The 23,759-nt window shown below is 37.2% G+C and overlaps 2 protein-coding genes across 3 annotated transcripts in view; one reads left to right on the forward strand and one right to left on the reverse strand.

The window, feature by feature from the left end:
* Positions 1-8,871, forward strand: part of LOC134538121 (dynein axonemal assembly factor 5) — a 25,724-nt gene extending 16,853 nt beyond the window's left edge. For both annotated transcript variants that reach the window (XM_063379152.1, XM_063379153.1), the window contains exons 10-11: positions 2,503-2,694; positions 8,396-8,871. In XM_063379152.1, coding sequence (XP_063235222.1) covers positions 2,503-2,694; positions 8,396-8,538 — 335 coding nt within the window. In that variant the 3' untranslated portion in view covers positions 8,539-8,871. The remainder of the gene's footprint in view (positions 1-2,502; positions 2,695-8,395) is intronic.
* Positions 8,841-23,668, reverse strand: LOC134538122 (tRNA (uracil-5-)-methyltransferase homolog B-like). Its single transcript, XM_063379154.1, has 8 exons — positions 23,564-23,668; positions 21,632-21,859; positions 19,610-19,780; positions 18,161-18,402; positions 17,357-17,571; positions 14,335-14,477; positions 10,327-10,405; positions 8,841-9,094 (listed from the first exon to the last, which is right to left on the reverse strand). The coding sequence occupies exons 1-8, from the start codon at positions 23,633-23,635 to the stop codon at positions 8,892-8,894; spliced, it is 1,353 nt and encodes a 450-aa protein (XP_063235224.1). The 5' UTR covers positions 23,636-23,668; the 3' UTR covers positions 8,841-8,891.
* Positions 23,669-23,759: the final 91 nt, after the last annotated feature.

A 23,759-nucleotide genomic window follows, 5' to 3' on the forward strand; every position in this document is an offset into this window, starting at 1 on the left:
CAATACTCTTACATTCTTACAATGTTAAGGGGCCCGCCTCGTCAGGGGTGTATGTGTGTTAGTGAGGCGGGATGATAGGTGCGACGCTCGCTCGTGCTTCTAGTGCGGTATAGCCTCTAAGCGCAAGGCTCTGGACTGGCGCGCAGTCTTCTCGTCGTCACAGGATAACTGTGAAATTTGAGCGGTGACCGTAACATTATATGGCGGAGAAATGAAGATAAATGTGTTATGCAAGCCCCTTAAGTGCTTTCAAGAATCTGTACTGATTATTTTATGCCTAAAAATTACTCTGAAAACACGCGTTTTAGGCATTTTAACGCTTCTAAAAATACAGTTTAAAAACTTAATTCGAAATTAAAAGTACTTTTCGGTCCTCAGCGAACTCTTAAATGCTATTCGTAAATAGGCCCCAATCGGATATCTTGAGTAGTTTTGAAATCGCGTTGTTTTTCCTGAAGCTCTGCACACCGTCTGTGTGTCCGGGTAGGCGGGGCCCTTAACTAACGATTCTGGGGGAAAACATGTTCAGTTATGCATATTTTTTATACACAATGTAAGTGTCACGCAACAGAACTCACGGATTATAACGGTTGGAAAAAAAATTAATTAAAAAAATAGTTAGAAAAAATGCAAAAACATAACCGCACACAAAAGCCACGTGTTTTCGTATCAGCTTGGTAGTTTTCAAAATGAGAATTGGTATTGCTTCTTTATCAAAATGCACTTTATTTTCTTATGATCGCATCAAAAACTAACTTCACCTGAAACAACGCCTTTAAATTCACGTAATAGCTTTGTACTCATCTTATTCCACGTGAAAATAGCCTTCAAAAGATAAACGACGCCATTCCCGTTCTGTAGTTCACTGCATGGAACGGAACAAAACACAAGGTCTCAAGGGCCAATTAAAAAGGATCAAAACACGAAAAAATGAAGGCCGGGTTCGCTAGTGAACAAACAAGTGCCTGGATTGGCCAGAAGTTATGGTGGGTGGTTGTAACAGCCTATTGCAACGGACAATCGTAGACAAAGTAAAAAAAAAAAGTTGCAGTTTCCGTGTGCCTTAAGCAGTAGCCTTTTAGCGGAGTCGTTCGGTAGCGGTACGAGCGCATCAAAACAAAGCTTTGTTTGAATTATAAGCAACTTTAAAATTTCCAGAATTCGTAGAATTTACCCTGACATTTCCCGGAATTCCCTGACCATTTTAATTTCCCTGACATTTACCGGTTTTCTAGTCCTGTAGCAACCATGCAAAGGTTTTCAGAAAATTTTCCAACCTCAACATGAAGATGGCAGCTCTCGTCAACAAAAAATTGGGGAATGTGTTTGTGCATGCTTTGGAATATACTTTCTGAAATTTCAGCAATTTTGGACTATTTTTTTTAACAATTTTTTGCCTAAGTCTGCAAAAATAGTTGTTTATGAATGTGATTGCCTCCCCATTCGACAGAAATCTCTGTCAGAAAGCAACTTTTTGCATAGGGAACAAAAAAAAAAGTTCATTTAGTTTAGATCTGGTGATTAAGGAGAGTGGTCAAGCAGTTCAAACCACATTTAGTATTTTTTCGTAATGGCAATTGCTGAGGTGTGAGCTAGTACATTATCTTGGTGAAACAAAAATTTTTGTGTCTGCAAATGTGACCTTTTACTGCAATTTCAGCCTTCAGCTTGTCAAGTAATGATGCGTAGTATGGTCCTGTATTGTTCTTTTCCTTTTTTCGAGTCACCAACATTTTCCCGAGCAAATGAACAGTCTTATCCTTTTTGGAGCAGTTTTTGGTCTTGCAAAAGTTCATCGTCACCCAAGATGGTATGACCACGTTCGAATTCAGCTGCCCAAACATCACTGTGGTAAATAATAGTGCAGAGTCCAAGTACACCGTGTCCAACTCGCCAGTAATGTGCGTAGGCGTAATGCCTTTCAAAAACAAATGTTCAATGACAACTTGATACTCAAATTTTCATTTATACAAAACCATGCGCATTGACTCACGCAAACAATTTTATAAAACAAATGCACGTTCAAACAAATGCACGTTCAAACAAATGCACGTTTAAACAAATGCACGTTTAAAAATGGCTGAAATTTCAGAGAATACATTTCCAAAGCATGTGCAAATACATATCCCAATTTTTGTTGATGCGTGCTGCTATCTTCATGATGAGGTAAGAAACTTTTCAGACAACCCTCATATATTATTTACGGTATTTTGTATAGCCGTTATTGATATTTGTAATTTTGTCTCTCTTTCATGTATATAAATAGAGTTTTGGTTTATATTATACTCTTCTTGGAAGTTTAGTAGGTATTCAAAATGAGCAGTAAAACTCTGTTAATAAGTTTCTGTACGCTAAAAAATTATAAAACAAGTTAATCGGCACAATATCTTATCAGTGTTGAATTGTGTGTGGACAAAACTTTGTTTAACTTACTCAGCAGAAAAGTGCTTTGAGAGGAACATGTTTACTCAAGAGAGGTTGTGCTGTTGCTGTGGTCGACAGCGGCCTCCCAGCGGCTGGACGACGTGAGCGATGACGTCCGCTCGGCCGCGGTGAGCCTGATCGTGTCGCTGTGCGACCCCCTGCCCGCAGACTTTGATGTCCTGTGCTCGTCCGCCGTGGTCGATGCCCTCTACTCGACCATGTTGTTGCACCTGGACGACCCTGCTCCCAGCTTCCAGGCCATCATGCTCGGTGAGGCGCTGGCGTGTTCGTACCAACATTATTGTGTCCATCCGAGTTGAAAGAAACTTGTCACCAGTATTGTTCCTTGTAAGACATGTGTATATACAATATACTGTAGAACCTTGATTAACTGGGGTATGGGGAAAGTCAGCATAAATAAGCAAAAATCACAGATAGTCAATGTATTTAGGTTATACAATACAGCAAAATTTTGTAAGTAATTTATACAAAACAAATGCACAAGTAGAACTGGCACTAACATTAATTTTTAAAAATTTATGCATGAACTAATTTGTAATGACCTAAAAGACAGTTTCAATGAAAAATCCTAAATATATTTTCAATTTGTCATGTATAGGTATGTGTAATTTAAAAAATAACTTGCCTTGACTCAACATAAAATTTTGGAAATACACTAGAGTCCCGTTATAGCGAGGTGTCACGGTTCCGGGTTTGATCCTCGCTATAACCGTGTCCTCGCTATAACCGAATTGGACAAATTTTGGCCCACAAAAAATACAAATTAACCTAAAATAGCATAAAAATCGTGTTTAAACCTGTATAATTGGAAAATAACAGGTTATATTAACGAAATCTTAATTTCTGTGAGCAGATGTGTGAATTCTCTTTAAAACGATACCCCATAAGTACGGATGCGATCCCCGATTGCGTCAAAATAACCAGAATACCCTACCACGCCACGTAAGTATAGCATCCCAGCCCGCGGCCGACGCAGCATTGTCCTGCTATCTATTGTCGACGCGGGCTGTCTGCTGGCGGCCATGTTGGTTCAGGATGTTCCAAACAGGTGGTGCTAGTGTAGCACGACAATTTAATTCCTTACAAAAAAGCAGGAGTGCGGCTGCGGCAACGCACGTACGCCTCAAACGAAATAGTCGCTGGAAAACTATACTTTTTTCATTTAAAGAAACCTGTCAACTTTTTTAGAAAATAAATTTGGGATTAAACTCAAACCATCACCACCCCCTTTCCCGGACAGATACCCCAACAACTGACTGAAACTAAAGTTACAAGAAAACTGTCCTAGCGATTCGGAAATAAATACGGTAGAGCCTACTAGAGGTGTAAAAGTAACGAAAAAATGTGTACCCGTATGTATTCGTTACTATAACAATAGGTACTCGTTCTTATCGTTACGTTACTCGTTACTTCTGATACCGCATAACATGCTATGTTATGTTGCAACAACGAATCCAGTCGTATTGCGTACGCGTACAGTATGACGTTGCGTAAATAATAATAAATAGAATATAAAGAATTAATAATATTTGATAATTAATAGTTTTTGTTAACCAAGAAACAATTAAATCTCATTAGAGCAGCTTTTAAATATTATCTCTTTTAAGATAACAACAAAAAAAACGTGAAAATACCTGATTATAAAAACAAAAACATACATATTTCTAATTTGTAAAAAATAACTTTCTTACGTTGTTTCTGTTCCAATCTCAAACTTTGTCTACACACGGCACAGATAACTAACGGAAGTTTAATAAAAGAAAGAAAGGATGAGATTCTATTTTTAAAGCCACGCACTTAGGTAGCTACTGCAAGGCTGAAGAATGTGACAGGCGTCAACGGCAAGATGTCTAGTGGCGAGTGAGAGGGGTGGAGATAAAGCAGACAAATAACAAAAGCGCGCTTCAAGCGATCACGCTGCAAATTCCTCAAAAATACCTCATTATAGCCGTGTTCTCGCTATTACCGTGCTCGCTATAACGAGATGCTACTGTAGTATGGTTTTAGTTTTACTCCTTTCTTGTCCCTTCCCTAAAGAATTACACTTCGCTGGGTTCGACCCTCCCTTTCCATAAAAAAAAAATTTGAACAAGCATAGAGTATTTTCGCTATATCCCACCACTATATGGCGCTGCAGTGCATTAACTTCTACAACGTTCAATCATTTTCCATGGATAAATAGAAAATCATAGGTCATAGATGTACATACAGCAACACTGTGTCATTTCTAGGCCTGTGCGAATATTCGAATTTTCGAATATCAAAACGAATAGTTTATTATTCGTATTCGATTCGATTTCGAATACTAACACTTCGAAAAAACAAATATTCAGTCATTTACGAAAAAGGCTGAGCGGGATCACTGAAACCGGGAAACATTTCAGGATCACAGAGGTTTCTCTCGTTGGGCGGGGACAAAAGTTGCGCGGGATTTTCGTAATGTTTTAGAGTTATTCCACTACATCTGGCCACGTAAAGTCTGTTTGAACACAGTAATTCGGAGCGATAACTAACGTATTTTATGTAGAAGAATGTCGTCAGGTCGTTTAAAATAGATTTTAACTGTCAGCATACTGATAAAGATAAATATGTGTCTGTAAAATCCACACAACCGGGGTGTTAAAGGTGACAGTTTTCAGATTAGAGGGTGAAACATGGTTTGTCGGCACTGTAATTTCGTTCCGAACGTGACGGCGAAGAGAAAGAAAATTGTAGACTATGTAGAAAACATCTGGCCGCATACTCACAGCAAAGACTCCAAAAGCCTAACATGCTACGTCAATGTTTTTCAATAGGATAATACACAGTAAACGACCGGATGCAGGCGGCAAACCCCCCCCCCCCCCTTACCCCCTCATACCCTTCCCAAATTCCTTGCGTAGTGACAGCTCAGGCAATTACCCTGTCCCACGCGTCAAAAAAAAAAAAAACTTGCCAAGCACTTACTTAAAAGCTTGCAATCACGTTACATGGTGTACCAAGATTGTGAAGTAAATGTTTTTTCTATGATGGTGGATCCACGGTTCAAAGATTCACTAATTGAGGATGAAAAAAAAAAAATATGGGTTGAAAATTTGTGCAGGGAGGTATGTAAGCTGAGTAAGCTGAACACAGTAGCTGAAACTATAACTGAGACAAGTGAGGCTACAAGTGAAATGCCTATTAAGAAGTCATCTCTGTGGGCCTATGTGAAACCTTCAACAGCAGCTCAGTCTACGCTTGCAAGCTACGAAGAAACTATCCAAGGAGAAGTAAACGAAAATCTGGCAGCAGCCATAATCCCAAAGAATGAAAATCTTTTCAGTTTCTGGTAAGAGAAGGGGCGCACTTGTTTCCGAAACATAGCTGTTTTAGCAAGAAAGTACTTGCCTATACCTGCCACTCAAGTGTGCAGTGAGAGACTTTTCTCAACAGCTGGCAACATTGTGACGTGTAGAAGAGAGAGTCTGCTCCCCGAAAATGTAGAGCAGCTTGTGTTTCTCCACAAAAATTTTAATTAGCTACAATGTAGTGATGTGACAAGACTCTTTTTAATATGAACTAATTATAAAATTGGAGAACCTTAAAATTTTAAGTACTGTCAGTTTTTTGATTCTCCATACATTGTATCAGTAAATATGTACCTGTTATCATATTGTAATGTGATGTGATGTGATATAACATGTTTTATGGGATTTCAATTCTCATTCCAATTATTCGAACTCAATATTCGTATTCGGGAATAATTTGGTATTCGTATTTGAATTCGATTCGAACTAAAAAACTGATATTCGCACAGGCTTAGTCATTTCTCTATGTCCACCAAACTGTCATATAGCACTATCCATTTTGCTTTAACTCGCGGGCAATGTATCACCCTGTGTTCAGACCAGGCAATGCCGGGTATTGTAGCTGTTATAGTATATTTAGTCAGTTGGGCTGTAGCTCTGTATTGTTTATTTTATGATATTTTAGGGGAAGTCTCTTTTTCACAAATCCTTTCATACACCTCGTAATACGTTCTTTCGTGTAGCTTCAGAATTTTTTTTTTTTTTAAGTGGTTAAAAGCGTTACATAATGGTATCAAGTTGCATAATGATACATAAACCATAAAAAAAAATTAGAAAATTGCAATTGCAGTATCGTTATTGCGCCATAGCGACAGGTTACAATTTGAAGACGCTGTCATTATCAAGGGAAGCTGTTTGCAAGCACAGCAGGGACTCTCGAATGGTGGTGCTTGCCGTACTACGCGGGCGAACATTAAAATAGTTGATTTATATGTGAAATATCCAGAAGTTATACGAAGGCAAGCATTTGGGCTTGTACGAAAAGATTTTAGAATCATAGGTTCCCTGATATTTTAGAACCTGCTCAACAGATTAAAAAAAAGTTTGTACTATGATTTATTTATAAGGGTTTTGAAGTAAGTTACTGGCCCAGGGGTGTGATATTAAGGTATGCTATTGTACGTACTGATATGTTGGTTATACTTATATAGAAGTTTTCATGTAAACAATGAAAGTTTGTATTCATCCTTCAGTAAGTAGATCCTGCGAATTCACACAAATACAATATTTATCCACAGAAGCGTTGCACCTGCCTATTGATCGCACCATATATCTATCTTCACGAAATGTTCATTTCTCAGCTTATAAGCGCATCAGAAATGTGTGGAGAGGAAATAGACGGCAATGTATGCTTTGTCGGTTCCTTCTATACAAAATAAATAGCACGCACATTACTGAGAGGCTGGAGGAATATCCCATTTAAAACAATGATTAGGCACAATTGCTTCATGAACTGTCAAGATAGGCATGTTAATTGTGTAGGTGCCAGTTCACGGGACATTTATAATTCAGAGAGGGAAAAACATTAACACGGCGACAAGTCCTCTACAACACACATGTGCATGCACACCCCCACATCCATGTACCTGTACATGCCATCACACATGTGGGCACACACAATCCAATGTGCACACAGTTACGTACATTTTCACTCATGTGTACTTGGTGCCATGCATGCATGTTTGCATTCCTGCAATGAGTGAAAATGTACATAACTGTGTTTGCATGCATAATTGTGTGTTCACATGCATGTACACACTCATGTGCATGTATAAATGTGTGCACATACACAGTAATGCGCACATTTAAACATGCATACACATTCAAGTGCACTTGCAGGCATGCATGCCTGCAAGAGCACATGAGTGCCATTGTACATGAATGTGTGTACATGCATGTGTGTGTACATCCATACATGTGGGAATGCACACATTTATGCATTAATGTACATTTTCATTCATGTGCTTTTGCATGCATACATGTAAACATATGTCTGCAAGAGCACATGAATTAAAATGTACATTAATGCATAAATGTGTGCATTCCCACATGTATGGATGCACACACACATGCATATACACACATTCATGTACAATGGCACTCATATGCTCTTGCATGCAAACTTATCCATGCACATGTGCACACACGTGTGTGCATGCAAAATATTGCATGCATGCCTGCAAGAGCACATGAGTGAAAATGCACATGAGTGTGTACATGCATGCTCAAACACAAAAATGTGCACATATTTATGCATGCAAACACATCCATGTACATTTTCACCCATGTGCTCTTGCAGGAATGCATGCATCCATGCAAGAGTACAGGAATGAAAATGTACATGAATGTGTACATGCATGTGAGTGCACACACACAAATCTGCACATTTATGTGCATGCTTATGTTTGCATTCCTGCAAGAACATGAGATTGCACTTGTGCATGAGCATTTGTACATGCACATTGGTGTGTGTGTGTGTGTGCACACATTTATGCATGCATGCATGCATAAATGTGTGCATATGTGTGTATATATATGGAATAGTGTGTGTGATTTTGTGTTAGTGTACACACACACACATCCCTTGCAATAGCATTGATGTAACTGATACTGTTTCCCAGATGCCCTGAAGAAGCTGGCGCATGTGAACCCCAGACTGCTGCACGAGAAGGTGCACGCCAGCTTGTCGGTGAGCCGCAACACGCAGGGCAACGAGATCCTGCTGGCCCACGTGGAGGCTCTGCTTGCCTCCACATCGAGTTAACAGCAGCTACCTACTGTCTGTTCACCTTTACAGCACATGGCATGTGTAATGTTCGGGCACCATTCACCATTTATCTGCTGGACTTTTGTGTTTAAGATTATGTTATCTTTAGTAATAAAAAAAACCAACATAGCTGCTGACATTGTAAACATTGGATGAAACATGTCTTCAATTGTTTTAATGTGAAGCAAGAATGTATGTATTACCAAGATAATATTAGTGTTGATGACAAAATACCTAGTTTATTATAAATTTATAGAATTGTACATATCAGGGTGACAAAAGAGAGAACTCAGTGTAAATTGATAAGAAATAAAAAGCTTTATCACTCAACCGGTTCTTTTACAGCGACGTCACCTTTCAAAAAGCATCACCAACTCTGTGTGCATCGTGTGAGGGAACAGGTCGACGGGCACTATCCTGCGGAGCACGAACTGGCCCTGGGTGATGAGCTGGAGGAAGTTGGCCATTGTGCTGGGACTGTCCGCCTTGCAGGACACGTACACCAACCTGCGTATCTGCGGGCACCTGCCCAGGGCAGCCACCGCGTCCTCGTCTGGAACACGGCACATCAGCAATTAGATTGAACACATACTTGTAAGCTCGCAGCCAGTTCAAGAGACGGCCAGAGCATCGGGAGGACTGTGGATTCACTGTGAGGCCACACCTCTTGGGGGCGAGTTGCTCGAGTTTCAAATATTCACACTGGCAAACTCGCTTTGGTGTGGACAAGTTCTATCTTAGGCCTCGACGTCATGGGCGTCACAAGGATATTTTTTTTGGGGGGGGGGGGGGAACTTCAATTGATTTAGTTGTTGAGGAATATCCATCCCCTGGAAAAAAAAAAGTGGGGGGTCCTCCCCCGGGAAAATTTGGGGTTTGAAGGTGCAAAAAGGTGGTTTTTAGGTATTTTTCTTTCATAAATATTCTAATTAAAGTCAAACAATTTTTGGCTTCATCATAGCTAAACAAGTTCACAGTAAACAGTACATAACCACACTCATATTTGCCCTATTCATAACTGCTTTACAATATGAAAATACCAAAACAGGATTTTTTCACCAAGATGACTAGACATTAGGAGTTTCAGTTTTATCCCCAAAAAAATTATATTCAAAATAAAAATAAATATGCTCTAATTTTAAATACATAAAAATATTAATAAAAATCATCGCAAAAACTGGCTTTTACTACCAGCCAAATAAGACACATTAATTAAACCTTGTACTGTAACAGACCCAGGTATTTTCTTAACCATTTTAAAACGTGTCCAAACTCAGTTTGCAAGATGCAATTAAGGGGAGTTTAATTTTTAGAACCGCTCGGATAACTGTCTCTGTAAATCCAAGTGACTTAAAAATTTGTTTTCAAAAACATTGTTTCAAAGAGTAGAAGTTTTAACTATAACTAGAATATTGCAATACATAGTGAGCAGAATTGTTTCTGTACTCATTTAAGGCTAGGTCACATAGCGTTGACACTTAAATGCTATTCATTTAATTATTATTTCTGCCAAGAAAAGTGGGCCACTAAAAGCTATTACATACATAATTAACTGGGCTGTTTCTGCCCTTCATCCATAGATGTGTGGACGAGAGCTCTGTTCAACTGACGATGATTGTTGATAAATGTATTGTATTTACACATTTTTGTAACCAAAGTGTCAATGATAAAAGTTGAACTTGTATGTGTCAATGAGCTAGATCCATCTGTGTCTCTCAAGACCTTGTTGTTCAAACTAAAACATATTAGAGACAAAAGAGAGTTATGTAATTGCTGACAACTTACGCAAACCACTTCTGCCAGGATTGGCAACAGCCACAATGTCACCAGCCAATTTCAGACTTTCTATTATTTGAGAAATTTTCTGCAAAGAAAAACAAAATATTTACTTTAAATTTTTTGTAAAGATTTCTGTACACATCAATGCTCAAAATAGCTTACCTATTAATACAATCTATATTATTATTATTATTATTATTTAAAAAATAATCAATTAGTTATACAGTAAGTCATGAACTAAATTGTGAACACATTTCTTTAGTTGCCAACTAGGCCTGAGCAAATATGTTGTAGGTAGATTTCAAACAAATACTACCTATTGTAGCGTTACCATGGTGCGACTTGCGGAAATGTTTATAGAAAATTCTTTGTTTCATGGTTCATATATCCCAAACCATCACCAACTAAAAAACTTTATATATCACAATTTTATGGATATTAACTGCCTTAATTTTTCACAACTCACTTCCAAACTGATTCATAAAATAATGTAATGATCTAATGATAAATCTCAATCGAGTTCGTTAATGGGCAATATCCGACCAAAGAGATAGAAATGAGGAAGGTTTTTTGAAACACAGAAATATCGCTACAACTCCCAAAAATATGACGAATATCGCCTTCGTTTCAATGTATTATAATTCATAGCAGTAATACCAAAAAAAATTATTGTTTACATAAATTTTTTATATAACGAAACATGTCTGCAAGGGACAGAAAATATGAGGGTTGAAAGACAAAAAAAATTCATAACTCCCTTTGTAGGCACAATATCTAATCCATTCAAATTGTTTGTAAATATTATAATTTTTATATAAATCTTTTGTCTGAAACCTTTGCTGCGAGGGGTAAGAACACAATACTTGAATTTAAAAAAAAATTATAATTTTTGTACCATGTCAATATTATATCTTTTATAATTTATTGTAAATCCCTAAATTATTGTCTACAACTTTCACCTATTACTGCAAGAGGTAGAAAAAAAAGGGTTGCAAAACAAAACAAAAAAATTCATATATCCCTTCATAGGCATTTTAAGATTTTAATTCTTTTTTTTTTTTGCTAGTTTTCATTTGTTTGTTTGTTGATGACCTATTAGTTTCTTATTCAAACATGAATTTACTAATGGAAGCTGTAAAATATTATTTAATTTATAATTATATACAATTAGATTAATAAATAAAACATTTATACAGAAATGTGTTTCATGTGGCAGTTTTGCACAGGAAATAGTAAAAGTAATCTACGTTATGTGAAGTCCTATATAATTTGGTTATTATTTTTTTATTCAATTTTCATAACTTGTCTCCATCACAATATTACGAACACTTATTTGCAGTTCAAGCAGTTTGTTTTGTTAGTTTTTTTGTAGTGGTAGCCATGCTTTAAATAAAGCATGTTTTGGTTATCTAACTTTACTGTCTGGTGATACATTTATTTATGATGTATTAGATTCAATAACTTTATTAAAACATAGGATGCCATGTTTGATACGTACGGCTGGCGCAAGTAGCTAATAACTTATGCGAGTTAAAGAATGTCGTAGTATGAAAAGGAAAAGGGCACTGATGGATTTTTAGGTTATGACACAGGCACTTTAATTTTTAAATAATATTGGCCAAAAATTAACAAGCATATCGTAAACAGGCAGAAACGCAAATTCAACTAAATATCGGCAAAATCGGCTTCTGCAGATTCGTATCGGCACATGTCTATTCACTCGATTGTCCAGCAATTTGCCATGCAAAAAAAAAATTCTGCTAATACCTGTAACAATAACCCTTTACTTGAGAGTGAAACAATACTTTTTAAGGCATCTTATATAAATATGGACAAGATTATGTGGTGAGTTGTGATAAAACCGAAATCACACCAAAAAGCAGGTTACCACACCATACAAACACCAAAATGAAAATTAACACACCATAAAGCACTAAAATGCAACTAAAATTATGAAAGTGATCAGCACTTATAACCAAAAATTTACATAAATCACAACCTAATATTTTAGTACAGTAAATTCTATAAATGCAATTTATTTAGCAGGAGATTTGTACCAAAGTGTAAGTACTAAAAAGATTGGGAAAATTTACTTGTTTTTATCTTGCAGTTGTTATAACTCAGTTTTACATAATGACTCAACATTTTACAAACACACAAGTACAGTCAAACCTCTATCTATCGTTTTTCAGGGGACCAACAAAAAAATTCAGTAGATGCGGACATTCAATAGATGTGGACTTCACTCTTAAGAATTTTTAAAAAATAATATTTAACCTCAAAATTAGTGTCAGAAATATGTCAGTTACTTGTCATTAAAGTTAAATCAGTTGAAAAATAAATAAAAATGGAAGTATTTTACTTAATTCAATTTACACTTGCAAAAAAAAAACATAAGCACAATAAATCTACATGGAAATTAAAGTCGTTTTCAATATCCTGAAGTCTGAAATATGTTTACTCATGTCATCAAATGTAGAGCTGTCCTGAAGAAGCCGATTTTGCCAATATTTAATTGAATCGGCATTTCTGCCGACTTCCGATACGCTTGTTAATTTTCGGCCGATATTACTGAAAAACGAGAGAGACTGCCATAACCTAAAAATCCACGAGTACCCTTTTCAGTTTTCGTAGTAGTACTGCATTATTTCAGATCGCATTATTTCTTCGCAACATGTGCCAAACGTACATATAAAAATTTAACATCCTTTTTTTCAATAATGTTCTTTAATTTTAATATGTCATAAATAAATACATCACCGTCACGGTAAATAGACATCTCGGTTGTTACGGTAACTAGAGTGCAAATGTGGTAGCTTTCGTGCTTCTGTAGTAATTATGGTATCGACAAAGAATCTTTGGTTCTTTTTATGGTAATTATCTTAGGATAACAATTGGGTTTGTACTGTAGTTATGGTACATCATCCATATTTCTTCGTACGTTGTTGTTCATTTGTCTTTTCATATTTACGTGCTCCATTACTTGGCTGCAGATTTAAGGTGATATTTACTACTGTATACTATTATTACCGTTTTTATGACGGTTTCTTTCTAAGAAATGGTTATTTCTGCAAAATCTTTATGGTTAAACGATCATCTATTATAATTTATAGTGACGGGACCACATATTTTGAACGATCAATGCGGACAAAACGATAATTCGAACATCGGTACAAGCGGACTTTTTTAACCTTAGTTGTATGGCAATTTTGCCGGGACCGTAGAAAGTATACGATAAACACGGACAATCGATACATGCGAGTTCGATAGATAGAGGTTTGACTGTACTTGCCATTCTATTTTTACAGTTCTGAACAGTTTAACATTCTCATTAAAAATAATTATTTTGTAAAAGCGCAAAAACATTTTAAATGCTGTAGTCGTATAATAAATAACATGCTATAGCTATGAAAAAAACAGAATTCATAAAAAAATAAAAGCAATAACACCGAAGTCTCCTGTATTTACGTACATTGTTCCGTTACGCTGTGTCCCGTTATGCACACTGTCCCATTACACTCCTTGTACGCTTGACTGTTTATAAAGTGAAGTGAAAAGTTAATGTGGTTTTCATTGCTTATTACAACAACAATTTCGGTAATAAAAGGTTAATTATACTTGCATTTTAAAAATCTGATTAACTAGTATAATTTCAAGTATTTATTCTTTTATTATTAAAATAAAAAATGATTAAATTTTATTCATAAAAGTATGCAACCATTTCATCAATGTTTTTGTTATGACGTCGTTACGTTAAACTATCGTCCGTAAACCGACTTTACAGACAACCAATTTTTTTTATTTAACTTTACCTTCTCTGCTCTGCCACAAATAACAGTATATAAAATAGGTCTTTCCATGATGAGGAAAAATCAATCCAAATACGTACTTTACAAGTGAGCATTGACTCAAAAGTAATGATGAAAACCACAAATTATTTGGTTTGCCAATGCTCTTTGCTAATTGACGTATGGCAGGATTTATACTAGTCAGATTTTTTTTTTTTAACTTCACCTTCTCTGCCCTGCCACACACGAAGCTGGTGTTGAGTGCGGAGTTGAGGGCAGCGTTGTGCCGAGCGTCGAGCACGGCGTCTGGCACGGAGTCCACGCCCACGGCTCCGCGCACGCGCCGGGAGGCCAGGATACTCACCGCGCCTGCTCCCGACACCAGCCGAGACCCGGGTCACACCCAGGGTGTCCACAAGGAAGAAATATTTCGTACCAACTTAGGCGAGAAATACGTAGCACTAAATTATAATTTGTTATGGTTTTTAACAATTTAGGAATTTATTATGACATATCCAATGCTCGAACATAAATATCACACTACATACACACATACATTACGTAGTTTTTAAAAATAATTACGCTTAAATAATAAAACATATTGGAGTTACTGTAATATGATTATAATAAAGAAAAAATGTACTAGATCTGAGCGTAAATGTACTTGACCACTAAAAAAAGTACTAGATCTAGTACGAAAGTACTAACTGTGGACACCCTGGTTACATCTTCAGTAGTGAACGCATTCTGCGAACGTACTTTCAAGAACCGAGTGCAGGAACTTGTCGATCTCTGGGCTGATCGCAGCTTCGAGAAATCAGAGTCGGATAGAAGACCAAGTCTCCTTGACTTTGTGGGTGGATCACGAAGGTTATTTTGACAGCAGAACACAGTAAAAGTCTGTTTTAACTATGTTACTCAGGGCCACAACAACATTTGATATCTTGGCGAACTAAGTTTCTTGGGTAGATAATACAAAAAAAAGGCTCAAGCCCCCTTTACCCCCCCCCCCCCCCCCCCACACACACACACACAAATCCCACAAAAGACACTAGTGCCAGGGTGGTTACTGGTTACTCTTCTCACAGATAAGAAAGGACAGCAAGGAGACAAACAAAAAGTAGGTGCCTCTAACACAAGCAAGCGGGGAAAGCAGTATTTCGTGCTAAACATTATGTTTCTTAGCAATTTTGAAATTTTTTCAAAAGAATAAAAAAATAATAATAAAAAACCAGACCAATATCACATTCACCATTTTTTTTTGTCTTTCTAGATACTATACTATATTGAAAGCTTACTTGAGTCTCTTTAGTTCTATTTATGATGTTTTATTTTTTCTGCAATAGGAACAGATGGAAATGCTGCTGGCTACTTATCCTGTCTCTAACTTAATAATTTTTATATGCCAAGTACATTCTATTTTGTCTTTGATCTTCGAACACAATGATTGATTTGATTCTCTAAAGAAGTTTTCTACTTTAATATATCTAATATACCGTATTTACTCGCATATATGTCGACATCGCATATAGGTCGCACCCATAATTTGAGGTCTTGAATTTGGTATTTAAGATTCCCCCCATATAGGTCGCACCGGTAATTTAATGACGCGAACGGCCGGCGCGCCGTGCACGAAAGAGTTAACAGGTACTGTAAAACTCCGCTACCATGAGAGCTGATAATGGCGTGATAAATTGTTGTACTCGTAATAACCGAATATAGAAAATTGAAGTCAAGTTAGATTCCTGACTTCTTTAAATGTCTTAATTGTAGACTATAACTCGAAAACAGTGCTTTGTATTGAAAAAAATGCACAGAATAAAAGTTTTAGTAAATTTAATTACGAATAAAAAAGGTCTGTTATGATTTTTTATATCTACAGCGGTTTTCGTTTTGGGTTCCGATAAATACTCACACTAAGTGAATTCACGTCACGCGAGTTCGGCTATGCTAGTCGGCTGGTTGTTATTTTCGTTCAAAACGTGGTGAAGGAACTTGTGTGGATTAGGTAGAAAACATTCGGCTATAATCGAAAGATATAAGAACAATGCTATCCTGAAATGCTGTGACATGTTTTTGGAGTAGATAATCACAGCGACAGACCGACAGGATGCGCTCCCGCCCTTGCCGTCAGCGATGTTTATTTTGACAGCTCAAGCAATTATCTTTTCCACGTCCCTTCACAGCGTAAAAAAAAAAGAAGGAAAAAAAACACGGAATGCAGATGGAAAAGTAACTATGCAGTAAAATAAATATATTTACGGCCTGGCTAAATTTTTCTATTCAATAAAATTCGAGGTATTAGTGATTTTTCAGCAGAAACTGCTGTGTGACTAATAAACAAATTGTATTATAATAACTTAAACTTATAAAGTATTTATTAACGGCGAAGGACAGTCGTATAAGCCCATAAAAATATTTATTTTACCGAGAATGGACTATACAACCTGGCTTTGGCCGCACGCGGTGTGGGAGGGAAGGAGGATGCTGACAGTTTCTCACGCAGAAGGTTGAAATAAGGGAGGGAATGTGTTGAAATGTTAGTTGGAAAAAGGAGGGGAGGGTGTTTTTACATGGTTTGTGGCTCTGGGAGGGATGAGCCTTGAAGAATTAGCAGGAGATGGAGAGGTAAGCGTCACGTCACGTATGACGTCAAGCCACCACTACCGCCAGCCTGGCCGGACGAGTTTCTTATGCTCTCGCAGAAGCTACCACAGTGGCTTTTCGTGCGGGCGGGTAAGATAACATGACAGCTGAGACGGCTTTTCTTGCGATAGTGGACGCGCCGAGCTCGGCTAGACACTGCCGCGTAACCAGTCTAGAGGGGTGGTATCTATTTTTAGCCGTCTTTTGTATGCCTGCCTGCTTACAGTACAGCTTTCGCCAAGATAAACGTGAACACATAGCGTCCAACAAAGTGAAACAGACTTGTTTTTCAGCAGATTTTACTCAAATTTTCGACTTTCTCTGCTCATATTTTTCACGGTTTCTCAAATAATGGTCATATAAACGGAATGGACGCATCAGAGGGGTTCGCATCGGCGGGATTCTACTATATTGCAAAAAAAAAAGATTCCTCAAAAATTTAAAAAAAATTTTTCTTCACATATAGATCGCACTTCATTTTTTCCCCATCAAATGTGGTAAAATTGCCGCGACCTATATGCGAGTAAATGCAGTATATTTATTCAATTGAAAAACCTTTAACTCAGTTTGACTGCTTCTTGCCTGAATCCACACGCACGCACCTGTGCCGCAGCAGACGTCCAGCAGGGAGGAGGCGGGCCCGGGCCGTGCCAGCCGCAGGACCGTGTCGTACAGCACCTGCGCCGCCTCCGTGTTCACCTGGAAGAAGGAGTCGGGCGAGATGCGGAACTCGCAGCCCGACAGCCGCTCCCTCAGGTGGCTGTGGCCGTGCAGCAGCGCGAAGGGCGCCTGCTGGTGCGTGCAGCGCACGTTGCGGCTGGAACACCGCCCACACGCGCTCCTGACGGCCGACACGGCAGACACTCGCTCCTGACAGTAGGAAGGCTATGTTTAAAGAAGTGTTACCAGGTGAAGTTAGCTCTGGTTGGTGGCTCACTAAGAAATAACTGAGATGTACTTCAGAGACATGTAGAATCAATGGTCTGGACCATGCACGTATTTAACTTATGTTTCATACTTTTAAATTGCGTGATCTGAATGTAGATGTCGGCAGAAGCCCATCAAAAACGTTATGATTATCATTATGATAGACCCCACTGTCTTTTGTGTTTCCTTGGCTGTTACAACAGACGTGAAGCGATACTGGGTTTTATCAGCAATAATAACAATTTTTTTTTTGTGTACTGTAACCGTTTTCAAATTTTTTTTGCGTCATAAAAATTAACATTTCATTTTGGGCAGTTTCCAAACCAGAACTTGTTTTTTTTTTACTGAGAATCTCTTCAAGGGCAGATTGTTTCTGTCAGAAAAATGTAAGAGCACGAAGCGATCCCGTGTAGATCACTTTCAACTACATTGGTGACGACAAGTCGCGTGCCATGAACTGAACCCCGGGCGTGACTCACCAGGCCTGGAAGTACAAGGAGGACAGGCCGCACTCCCGGCCCGCTCCCTCCAGGAAGAACTGCCGCACCCTCTCCGCCTCCTCCTGCACCCGCTGGGGTTCCAGGAGCTGGGGGTGGAACACCACGACCGCCATCGCCTGGCCGTCGCCCGTCGACCGCACCAGCAGGTTGCGCCAGTGGCCCCCGTCGCTCAGGTGGAGGCAGGCCGGCAGCTCCGAGCCGCGGATGTACCGCTCGAACGCCTGGTTCACGCCACCGTCTCACCATCTCAGTTCCTCGTGTCGTTCCTATACTGTCACTTGGCTACAAACTGCAATATCGCTTAATGAAACAAAACCACCCAAGTGACAGTGTTTTAAAATTAGTTTTTTTTGTTTATCCATGTAACAAAATATGTCAAACAACTGTATACATTACTTGCATATATGCAAGCGCACACACACAAAAATGCACAAAGGACATTTCACGTTAAAAATATTAACAGGCAAAAATGTGTCAATACAGTAGGTATTTTACACGCAATTACATATAATGGGTGTCACATCAATAAGTTTCAAGAACCATTTAATGAAAAAAAAAAAGTTTTTTTTAAAGGCTTCGGTTGGCACAAATAAGACATGTACACCTTCTCTTAAACTAAAGTAGGTAGTATTTAACATGTGAAATTAATAAAAAAATTAAATAATAGCAATCAAACATGAAATACTACTTGGTACATGTTCTTACATCGTGGCTTTTCCGAAAATCAATAACAAAATTACGAAAAAACCTTTTTTTCCAACACAAGATGTTAAGCATCTGGCCGATAATCCAACAGAATGCACTGCGTCGATCTTTTCTGTAACACCAGCCATCATTCCGCGCATGACGCTTAACGTTATTAATTTCTCCTGAAAAATTTGTCTTTTTTTCACATGGGCGGTGTTGTTTCTTAAGCGACGATACACAGTCTCGTGTGCATATATAGACACACACGCACACACTTTTTTGATAAGGTTAATTTAAAATGTTAACGTATAACAAACATTGATATCATTAAAACAAACCATAAAAAAATTTTGATTAACATATATTTTTTAGTGACTTCAGAAACATTGCCTGGATGCAAGTGGCTACATGAACCTGCATGAATCCTGGAGAGGATCATGGTGCATGGGTGCGGGAGGTCGATGGGGAAGAGGCGTGTGAAGCCATGGGATACAAGAGCTGCTTTGGAACGCTTCGGTGTGTACACCTTGCGAAAACACTTCGGCTCACCGCAACACTCGCCACGTTTCTACACCCGCAAATAAGTACAAGTCAGAGTTTGTCTTAGTGGGGGGCACATGAGCTCACATTAACTCCCCAGAGAAATGCCTTAAATTTATTTTTTCCCGCAAAAATAGTAAGAACAGCCTACACTTAATAATGAATAAAATTAAAATATTATGTAACAGGTGGAGGAAATACCTCTGAAATAAGTACGTGCCTCTTCTTCAAATTAATGAGATGTCGGCCTCCCACACACACAGTGCTGCCACTCACGGGTCTCCCGATGAAGAACCCAACCGTCTTCGGGTTGCCGTCCACCCCGACTTGAATACTGAACTCATCTTTGTTGCGATACGCTTCAGTCACAGGCTACGAAAATAAAACAATTCAAAAACTGATAATTAAAAGATATATATAAAGGTGCCTAAGCAATATTTTTGAACTTATACTTCTATAGGTGCAGTAGGAAAAAACGAGAGAAAATTTTTACGATGCGCAGGATGAAAAAAAAGCTTCAAACAAATAAAAATTACATGTGTGCTTTTAAATCTTATAGTACCTGCTTTAGTGCTTGATATTGAACACATTTATTTATTATGAACATTAGTGTTAGAAATCATGCTATAAACTTTTTCAAGTGTACTTATATATAAGTGAGGTTATGCTCCTGAATGTATTATCTATTTGCACTATAAATTAGAATAAACATTCAGCATATTTATTGATTTTCATTATTAAAAAAAAGTATGCAGTATATTTTACTAAATTAAATAATTAATTTTTTACACATGTCTACTATTAATTATTTACATGCAAAATTAAAGTTAGATTTTTACTACGCCAAGTAAGTATACCTTTTAACACAAATATATAAGCACCCATTTTTCTAATAATTTGATTCATCTACTTAACTTAATCAAAATAATTATTATAATCAATGCATATTACTTTCTCATAGTATGGATTTATAACTATAAATAAACTAAACATGTAACAAAATATGTCAAACAACTGTATACATTACTTTCATATGTGCAAGCACACACACACACACACACAAATGCACACAGGACATTTCACATTAAAAATATTAACAGGCAAAAATTTGTCAATACAGTAGGTATTTTACACGCAATTACATATAATGGGTGTCACATCAATACGTTTCAAGATCCATTAAATGAAATAAGTTTTTTTAAAGGCTTTGGTAGGCACAAATAAGACGTGTACACCTTCTCTTATACTGAAGTAGTACTTAACATATGAACTTAATAAAAAATTAAATAATAGCGATCAAACATGAAATACTACTTAGTACATGTTCTTATGTCGTGGCTTTTCCGAAAATCAATAATAAAATTACGAAAAAAACTTTTTTTCCAACACAAGATGTTCCTTTTTCTACCCTGAAACAGTCCTTAAATTCCTACAGGTTTCTAAGAAATCACTGTTTATAGCTTACATTACAATGCCTATGCAATGACACAGCTGTCCCATATTTTTTTAACGCTCTTATATATTGAGAATCACAGGATTGGCAAACATAACATTCACAATTGTTCAATATGAAGCCCCGTTTGTGCATGTCCGGTATAAATATTACAAATTTCTCACATCGTGAGAATGGTAGTTAAGATCAGGTGAGCTCCATTTAAATTACTTTAAAACATTGTGGATGGTTGGTTAGGTTGGTATAGCTACATTAAAAATACTGTAAAAACTTTTCAATGGTTGCTTAGGAATCACAATGTAGCGTAACGCCCAGTTCGCACATGTCCATTCTGAGGCCCCAACAGTTCCGAAGTTCACAGACGGTTACCCAAGTTCGTAGGTTTCACAAGCAACTTTAGCAGCGGATAAAAGAATTCCATATCGTCTTTCATAGACTAAAGTGATGGAGAATTGAATATATATTAAATTTTGTAATTAAATGTTGGTGGGAGAGTCATTGCACATGTTTTGTAATGTAAAATAAACTATAAACGGTGACTTATCCAAAACCAGTAGGAATTTATCAACACAGTTTTTAAAGTAAATTCAGAAAATATCTCTAGTGTACGAAAAAAGTATTTTCATGATTTTATTATTATTTCCAGAAAAGCTACGATGTAAGAATTTTACCGCATGTTCTACTGTAAAAGTTGTAAAATGGTAGGTAGGTACTTATAACTTTTTTCTGTGAATGTGGAGAATAATACAGGGCTGAATAAACATATTTACCGATTTCTTAATTTCCTCGACAGTAACAAATGTGAATTGCTTTCTTCTGCCTGGTTTTTTTGATCGGCTGTGAACTTTGCTCGCTAGAGCTTTGACGACAGATGTGCTCCAAGACTGTTTCAGCTGCAGCTGCTCAGAGTACGGCAGCTTCCACAACGGAGTCATAACATCTGCGAGACACTCATACTGGTTCTCTGCTGTCACAGGGCTCGAGACAGGAGCAATCAACTGCAATATATATAAAAAAAAAATCAATAAATAGGAATTAAAACACAATTTTGTTTCAGATGATTGTAGTAGTTTCATATTTTATGCATTGATCACATAAATCAAACTTGACTGTACATATCTTAGCCATTTTTATGGAAAGATGTGCTTCAATAACGATTTTCATAAAGGTGTGAACTATAAAAACTGGACTGACTTTTGGTAGTAAAATTCCAATCACAGGTACTCTTTTATTGGGATTTAAGTTGAGTCACGAGGTCATAAGCTATGTTAGCATGCCACACAGAATAAGAACCAGCAGGGCCTATACGGGAACCACGGAACACTGAACTCAGGGTGACTGAATAGAACTCAGCTCCCTTAGAATGTGAGTCCATGTCTCATCACTGTGCCACATCGCTCCATACATCCATGTATTCCACAGTAAAATTTCCCAAGAAACAACTGGGCCACAAATTCATCATTTAACAATGTTGCAGAGTTCTGGAGGAAGTATTATCACAGGTTGGACATACCCGGCAGGATTGGCGACCGTTTACCCAACCTGCGGGTTTTGGGTTTTTTCAATTTTAATGTAACCAAATATTTAATATACTCAATTTTACAGGTCTAAATCACACATACAAAGTAAGTAGGTATCTACATTATAGAAATGCATAAAAGTATAAAAAAAGCAGGGTTAATTCAGGTTATTATAACTACTTAACCCCTTAAAAAATTAATACAAACCATGAATATTATTTTATTTAGAAAATATAAGAGAGTTGACAATCAGACAGAAGGTTTTTTATAGGCTAAATATTAACAAGTTTAATTATTTATAAAAATAATAATTTTCAGAATACTTAAATGAAGAATTTTTTAAAGAAAAAAAAGGTACTTAATGTAAAAAAAACCATGAGTATGTTGGGTTTTTTCAAAAAAGGTATAGGTGTACTCCATATTGGTGAGACCAATGATGGAGCATGCAGGTACAATTTGGGACCCGTATGTATTGTCATAAATAAGATAAAGTGCAGAGCAGCAAGATGGTACTGAGTGGAGAGACCAAAGGAAATAAGAGGAGTCACATAAGTGATAATCAAGTAATTGTGGTGGGAAAAATAACAGGAGAGGAGGCAGGCAGGCAGAAGGGTAGGCAATGGGAGAGTGAAGTAGGACTCCAGGTCATCGGGCAAAAACCCAATCGCAGGTGCATTTTTTTTTAGTCAAAAAAGTATTCATAGCTTTTGCTACTAAGTTTCTAAGAATAAAGTAACGATTAACTATCGCTCCTTTCTGTGATAAACAATCACACAGTAGCTACCTCTTTAGGGAATTTTTCTACGTACACATTAACCCAAATCATCGTTTATTTATTTATTTATTTTCTTAGCACCCAATAGACTCAGTTGATGAGCAGTGACTCTCTGAATGTAGGGGTTGTCAACATGGTTACAAAATTTATGAAATACATGTAGGTTATGATTACATACACTATTTATAATATATGTACAATATATACATTAGCTAGCATTAAAGTTATATTACAAATTTCTAATAATGGATATTATGTTAAACAATTAAAATGAGTATTAAAGAGCAGAGTTTGTTGAGTAAATAAACAAAGCTAAGATACAAATTGCTAATTCAAAACGTATTTATTCGATAATCAAAATTTACAAATGAATAAGAGTAGTTATAAAGATAAGTTTAACTATTTACCTGCTTTCTTAGCTGTGAAAACCTACACGATACAGTTCTAAAACTTCCGAAGTTGGTTAGGTTCAACATCATTCCATTTCAAAATATTTATCATAGATAAAAGGGATAATATAGATAGATATCTTTCATAGAGCAGGTTTTGACAAAGTCAACTAACGCTCCCGGAGGATGGGTCACGAACTAACCAAGATGGATG

The sequence above is a fragment of the Bacillus rossius genome, chromosome 13, assembly GCF_032445375.1.
Source record: "Bacillus rossius redtenbacheri isolate Brsri chromosome 13, Brsri_v3, whole genome shotgun sequence".
NCBI lineage: Eukaryota > Metazoa > Arthropoda > Insecta > Phasmatodea > Bacillidae > Bacillus > Bacillus rossius.

Bases quoted from the DNA above. Each gene is read 5' to 3' on its own strand.
- LOC134538122 (XM_063379154.1), bottom strand. From the start codon at position 23,635: ATGATGTTGAACCTAACCAACTTCGGAAGTTTTAGAACTGTATCGTGT. The intron at 21,860-23,563 runs GTAAATAGTTAA...TATATATTGCAG, and splicing joins TTTCACAGCTAAGAAAGCAG to TTGATTGCTCCTGTCTCGAG. The intron at 19,781-21,631 runs GTAAATATGTTT...TTATTTTCGTAG, and splicing joins TCGAGGAAATTAAGAAATCG to CCTGTGACTGAAGCGTATCG.